The sequence below is a fragment of the Nicotiana attenuata genome, unplaced genomic scaffold, assembly GCF_001879085.1.
Source record: "Nicotiana attenuata strain UT unplaced genomic scaffold, NIATTr2, whole genome shotgun sequence".
In the NCBI taxonomy this organism is placed as follows: Eukaryota; Viridiplantae; Streptophyta; class Magnoliopsida; order Solanales; family Solanaceae; genus Nicotiana; species Nicotiana attenuata.
This window is the reverse complement of record NW_017673218.1, coordinates 37,844-45,074: the sequence shown is the minus strand read 5'-3', so window position 1 is coordinate 45,074 and position 7,231 is coordinate 37,844. Positions and strand designations below refer to the sequence as shown.

General features: G+C 35.7%; 1 protein-coding gene across 1 annotated transcript; it reads left to right on the top strand.

Moving 5' to 3' along the window:
• The first annotated feature begins 4,507 nt into the window (after positions 1-4,507).
• Positions 4,508-6,180, top strand: LOC109215758 (dof zinc finger protein DOF2.4-like). The gene is made up of 2 exons (XM_019379866.1): positions 4,508-4,810; positions 5,014-6,180. Exons 1-2 carry the CDS (start codon positions 4,760-4,762, stop codon positions 5,830-5,832), a joined length of 870 nt encoding a protein of 289 aa, XP_019235411.1. The 5' UTR covers positions 4,508-4,759; the 3' UTR covers positions 5,833-6,180.
• The last annotated feature ends 1,051 nt before the right edge of the window (positions 6,181-7,231 follow it).

Sequence of the window (7,231 nt, the reverse complement as noted above, 5' to 3'; positions counted from 1 at the left end):
CCATCTCGTCTCTACTTCTTCGAGATTAGGCGGGATACTTATTGAGTACACGTTATTTTTGTACTCATACTACACTTCTGTGCATTTTTGTTGCACAGGCACATGCACCTCTAGTGGCCTAGTGGGCATAACAGCATGGTTGACACGGAGACTAGGTGAGCGGTATTTCCTCGAGGCGACCCGCAGCTAGTATAGTCTCTCTCTCAGGTTTTATTTATTTTATGTCCAATTTGTATTCCGGACAGCTGTTGTACTTTATTCGATTTTTCTTAGGATTGCTCATGTACTTGTGACACCGCTTTCTGGGATGGTTATGAAGTATTTTGTGTTAATTGCTTATCATTTATTTTGAATTGAAGCGATTGTCTTTTTTATTGGTAAATTTGTAGGAAAGTCATAGTTTTCAAGAGTATTAAAATGAGAATTTAATTAAGTATTTTACGTTGGCTTGCCTGACAGTGGTGTCCGGCGCCATCACGACCCTTAGTGGAATTTGGGTCGTGACACAAGTCAGTAAGACGAAGGTGAAATTTTATTATTATTCTCAACAACCATTACGTTCAGCTTGAAAAGGCCCTCAATGAGGTAACCGTTTCCTACAAACATTTCGTTCTTACTTATTACAACCTTATCGAAAACAAAAACACACTTAAAATCATCTTTAACAAGAAGTCCAGCAGAGACTAAATTCTTCCTAATCTCGGGAACATGAAGGACGTTGTTCAAAGTCACCACCTTGCCAGAAGTCATCTTCAAAAAAGATCTTCCCACATCCTTCAATCTTGGCGGTTGCAGCATTTCCCATAGAAAGCGTCTCTTCGGGTCCAACAGGAGCATATGTTGCAAAAGCTTCCCTAACAGCACAAACATGGCGAGTGGCTCCAAAATCAATCCACCACTCCTTAGGATTTCCCACCAGGTTGCATTATGAAAGCATGGCAACACAAGTCATCAACATCTTCATGCTTTTCAACCATGTTTGCTTGACCCTTCTTCTTGTCTTTTTTCGGAGCACGACACTCTGTAGATTTGTGCCCAGCTTTCCTACAGTTGTAGCAATTTCTGTTGAACTGCTTCCTTCTTGGGTTGCTTTTCGGTCCAGAAGCCTGCTTCCTCTTTCTCTTATTTTGAGAAGTATCTTCAACAATGTTTGCTCCCATTTTTGTTGAGTTTCCACGGCCTCTCTTTTCAGCAGCTTTGTTGTCCTCTTCGATTCTCAATCGAACAATGAGATCTTCTAGGGACATCTCCTTGCGTTTGTGTTTCAAGTAGTTTTTGATGTCCTTCCACAAAGGAGGCAACTTCTCAATCATCGCTGCTACTTGGAATGCTTCATTGATGACAAGACCTTCAATGAAAATTCTGTTAGTAAAAATACTAAGATTACTACTTTCAACATCAGTATTAATTTGATTTATACCTTCAGCAAGGAGATCGTGAATAATCACTTGCAATTCCTGGACTTGGGTAATAACAGACTTGCTATCTACCATTTTGTAGTCCAAAAACTTGGCGGCAACAAATTTCTTCAACCCAGCATCTTCAGTTTTGTATTTCTTTTCAAGCGCAGTCCACAATTCTTTTGACGTCTCCACGCCACTATAGACATTATACAAATCGTCCTCCAGTCCGCTAAGTACATAATTCTTGCACAGAAATCAGAATGCTTCCACGCCTCAATCACGAGAAAGCGTTCATTCTCTGGAGTTTCATCGGGCAGAACAGGAACATCTTCCTTGATGAACTTCTGCAGACTTAAAGTAGTCAAGTAGAAGAACATCTTCTGCTGCCACCGCTTGAAATCTAACCCGAAAAATTTTCCGGGTTTCTCCGCCGGTGTTCGACTTGTTGATTCATTGGCAGTCGCCATTGGAACAGCCTGGTTCCCATTATCATTAGCCATTTCTGTAAAAGAATGACACAAACAAACGTTAAAATCACGTAGATTTTAATCTCCAACGGAGTAAAAAACCACAAAGGTTTTAATCTCCAGAACAGTGAATATAACACAAATACAGAATACAAAATTAAATTCCTTAAGCTTGTTAGTAAACTGTAACTGTAAAATAATTCTAGAGAAAATAAAATAACATAAACAGAAATATAAATGAAACAGAAGCTAATCCGAGCCCACTAAATTCACAGTGTTTCCTTAAGGAATTTAATCCCCTCCTAGTACCCAAGGTTATGAATTATTTCCTCCCAGGATAGAACGAATTACACACTAGTGTAGTGGTACTTCAAACCCCAGTGTTTCAGCGAACACAAAGTTCGGTAGCAAATCACACTTATTGTTCCTTTCTTTGAAGTTAAAACAATGCAGAAGAAGAAGGAGAAACTCAGAAAATCGTATGGAAAATCTGAGAGAATGGACTTGTATTTATAGCCAATGTTAGGCTGAAATCTGGAGAGGTGCAACTCTTCGGAATGACTGTTTTTTTGGTTAAGTAAATTCATCTTGTTAACAAACAGTAATATTAATGACTACAACCGCCTGAAAATTTTGACTCTTTTTTGGATCTTCCTGTCTCCTTATATCACTATGAGTCTTGTCAAATAGGGCAGGATTTGCTGTGTTCTTTATGCAACATATTCCTTCAAATATACCCTTATATTATACTATAATGGGATGGTTGAGATCTTCGCTCTTAATAATTTCAGGAAGATTTCGAGCTCGATCAATTTTGGAAATGAAGAACTTCTCGACAGGAAATACTTTATTGATCCTTATTAGGTTTACCTAATATGAATTCAAATTACCGGATCAGTGAACTTAGGATACTGAATGACTGTCTAAAGGAAAAAGAAATTTGTCTAACCTCGTATCATCCTAGACAGTGTTATACTAAAGAATTAATGATAAATATTGTTGAAGTGTATTATTATTTCATTTAAAATCTTATAAAGCTATTAGAGAGATTATTTTTTAATAATATAATTATATTTTTGACATGCTCTCTCACGTGCATGCCTTTTTAATTTTCATCTGTCGCACATCTAGATTTTTTTTTTTTTTTGATAATGAATGGCTGTCATACTCGAATTCATACCTCGTCCTGCTCCAATACCATGTTAAAGTGTGTTACATACTACCAACAACAGCCGCAAAAGATTGCGTACCATCTCATTTAAAAGGTTAAGTTGTTAAATATAGAGCAATTTTTTAATTACTTAATTATATTTTTAACACAAATAAAACATAGATTAAATTAGTGCAGCCACATATAATAATGATATTCTAGCTCAATATCATGGAAGAAATAATCTCTAGCTCCTCTCACATAGTCGAGACACTTCAAGAAAAAAAAAACACTTGCTACTAGAATACTCTATTAAATATTAAAAAATTCCAAATTGATGTTTGTGTTAGGAACGTCTCTCCACGTGTTAATTGAAACCAAATTGCATGCACGTATATACAAATCGAACGTTTAAAGTAAATTAAAGCTAGCCATAAACTTAAAAAGATCGAAAACAGACAAGAGCAAAAAGAGAAGAAGAAGATGAAGATGAGAAGAAGAAACCTAAACAATAATAGTGTGCTTAGCTTTTACCAATGTACCATAAAAAGTATAGTAGTAAGGTAGTAATAGCCATTACTTATCCCAACACAAGGCAAACACAAAGCTAAAAAGGGGTCCAAAGAATATCACTCTCTTGATAATTGTAAAGCTTCTATGATTTGTTCACTACCCCATTTAGAATTTCTATTACGTAAGAGGATCCCACCATAAGCAAATTGATAATGTGCACATTTTTTTTTATCTTTTTATTCATGCAAGTGTGGAGTCACAATCGGTGGTGGAGCCAGGATTTTATCTAAGGGGTATCAAAATATAAGAATTTAAATATATATACCGTAAAATCAAGGGGAGTCAATGTATAGTAAATATACATAAAATAAAAAAATTATCTTACAATACAGTGTAATTTTCCGACGAAGGGATGTCATTTGACAGCCCTTGGTTGAATGTGGCTCAGCCACTAGTCACAACAAATAAACAACGATTGTGGTGGAATGGATAAGTTACTCCTTCATTCTTAATTTGATATTTCTGGATCGAGCCCTGGATATAAAATTATTTTTGTTAAAAAGTGCTTTACCCTCAATGTGACATTTTTTGACATAAATTCGATCGAATTTAATCGAGCCCAAATGCAGATACCGAACAGCATATCAGAAACCACAAAAAATGAGGAGTCGTCTTAACCAGAGGTCTAGAGATCAAGCCTGGATATGGAGTCGTCTTTGTTAGAGAGCGTTTTACCTTCAATGTAAAATTTTTCGGCACAAATCCGAATTTAATCAGCCCAATACAAATATCGAACATCGGATAAACAACAACACACAAAAAAAAAAAAAAAAAAAAAAGAAGTGAGGAGTCACAACACTACTTTTCTCAAGCACTATTATGAATGTAGTAGTCCAAGGGCATGAACAAAGAAAGCTTAAATACGAAGGAACTTCGCCCACTCAAATTTACTATACAAAACCCTAAAAAGATAGTAATAAAAACAAAAAGAAAAAGAGAGAATGTGATGAGGGAAAAGTAAATTAAACTAAACAAAGTTCTCTTCATTTCTCTTCTCTATCTTTAATTCCTCCATTTTCTTTCTTCTTTTTCATCCTTTCTCTTTGTTGGGGGGCTCTGGTATTCCCTTCTTCTCTCTTTATTGTGATTCTCCACTCATATATTTCCAAAAAAACCATCAACCTTTATAAAAGATAAAGAGTAAAGAGATCAAAGAAAAATAAACCATGATTTTCTCATCTTTTCCAGTCTATTTAGATCATCCTAATTTGCAACAGGTATGGCTTTCATCTTCAATTTCCACTTTGATACATCTTCTTCATCCTTTAAAAAAAAAAAGCAGATTAAAAAAGAGTAATATTCATATTCATATTCCTTTTTTCTGCTAGTCTTTTTGTTGAATATACCAAATATATAGGACTACTTGAGTTGTGAACAAGTTTCCTAACTTGCTTCTTTTTCTTCTTGTTTTTTCTTCCAGTTACAACAGCCAGATCATCAAGGAAACCCTGGACTTGAAAATCCTCAGCTTCCACCTCCCCCGCCACCCGCTCAGGTGGGTGGCGGGCTGGGCTCGATCAGGCCCGGTTCAATGGTCGATCGGGCCCGTATGGCAAAAATTCCACTGCCAGAAGCTGGACTAAAGTGTCCTAGGTGCGATTCAACTAATACTAAGTTCTGTTACTTCAATAATTACAGCCTTTCTCAACCACGTCACTTCTGTAAGAGTTGTCGTCGTTATTGGACCAGAGGAGGTGCCATGAGAAACGTGCCGGTCGGAGGCGGCTGCCGGAGGAATAAAAGAAGTAAAAGCAGTAACAACAACAACAATAATATTTCAAAACCAGCAGGAGGACAAATGGGTAATTCTAATGTTATTATTTCAACAAGTGCAAGTCCTTCAAGTTGTAGCATGGAAATTATTGGCCATCAATTTTCACAACCATCTACACAATTTACACCCCTTATGGCTGCTTTCCATAACCTAAATAATTATGGAGGAGGATGTACTGAAATGGGATTTCAGATAGCGAACAACAACAACAACAATAATTTATTGCCGTCTTTGGCAGCTAACTTTGACCATACAACAAATTTATACCCTTTTCAAGTTCAAGGTGAAAATACTATTGAAGCATCAAATGGGGTTTCTCAAGTTTCACCACCAGTGAAAATGGAGTCAAATTCTACCAAACAGTTTTTGGGCAGTTTGGAAAATAATCAATATTGGGGTGGTGCAAATTCTTGGACAGGGTTTTCTGGTCTAAATAACTCTTCTACTACCAGCCATCTTCTATAATCTCTTAACCTTAATCCATATGTTAATTAACTTCATTAATCTTGAAGTTTCTCACTTTGTTCTCAAGCTAAAGTGGAAATGACTCAATGGAATTATTAACTACTCAAAATGTTCAACCCTAATATTATAAGAAAGTGAAGGTTTTCCTAAAGCTGGCGCTTGCTATGTTGAGGATGCAGTGGAGATACATATTTAATCATTCCTGGTAGGTTTTGTATTAATCTAAATTAAATGTGTATGTACTGAACTTAAGTTTGTTAACTTTGTTTTTAATTATCTCTAGGTTGTTGTAATTTTTTGGAGGTTCTTTTACAATGTGTGTGAAGTTATGTGTGTTTTCTTTCTGATTATTACGCTATATTGTATCCATTGGAATAGTTAATTAATTTGTAATATTAACTTATTTCCCAAGTCTCAGCCCTAGCTGCTGCAAGTTCACTAATTATATGTTTAGCATTAGATTTATGATATAATTCTCGAGTTATGCTCACCTGCCTCTTTCATGCAAGATGATATCAGAATCTTATAAGAGGGATCCAAGCTTTGAACTAGGTGATTTCTTCCCGTCCGTTTAAGTTTCAGTGGAGGCTTGGCGCAACTAGTAAAGTTGCTGTCATGTGACCAGGAGGTTATGGATTCGAGCCGTGGAAACAACCTCTTGCAAAAATGTAGGGCAAGGTTGCGTACAATAGACCCTTGTGGTCCGGTCCTTCCTCGGACGCTGCACATAATGGGAACTTATAGTGCACCAAGCTGCCCTTTTATTTAAGTTTTAGTGGATAGAATTATTCGATAATTGTGTCTGTGAAAGGTAACAGATACCTGAAGATGCCCGAACACCATGAATATTACAAAGAAAAAGTTGTGTGTTTCATATGATATTACAATGTTTGTTTTAATTAGACCAATTTGGAAAGTTAGGTCTCAGCAGAATTTATATTTGGAGATATTGTCGGTCAAAATTGAGTTGCCACATGTGTAGGTGTGTTCGTGCGGGTATGAGTGTGTGAGATACTGAGATTCTCTGCAAATCTAGGCTATATATGGTGACTTTCTCTTCAAATACTACTATTTTTCTAGAATTTAATTTATGATCTAGCAGTATAAAAATATTTACACGAGCAGGTTCTTTATTAGGTAATTTCAGTTGAAATATTTTCGTAAGTATTTATCCGTGATCTGGTAAAAATGATAACTTATCACAAGATAAAATTTACTGATAGTGTAAGAATTTTTTTTACGTTATATTGTCAATGCATATAAATCAAATCCATTTTTCTAAGAGTTTAAGTGCTATGCATTGATAGTGCAAAAAATATTTAAACAATTAGTTCATTTACTAGGTAAGTAAAGGTGAATCTCTTGATGAACATCAAATTGATAATTTGGTAAAATAAAA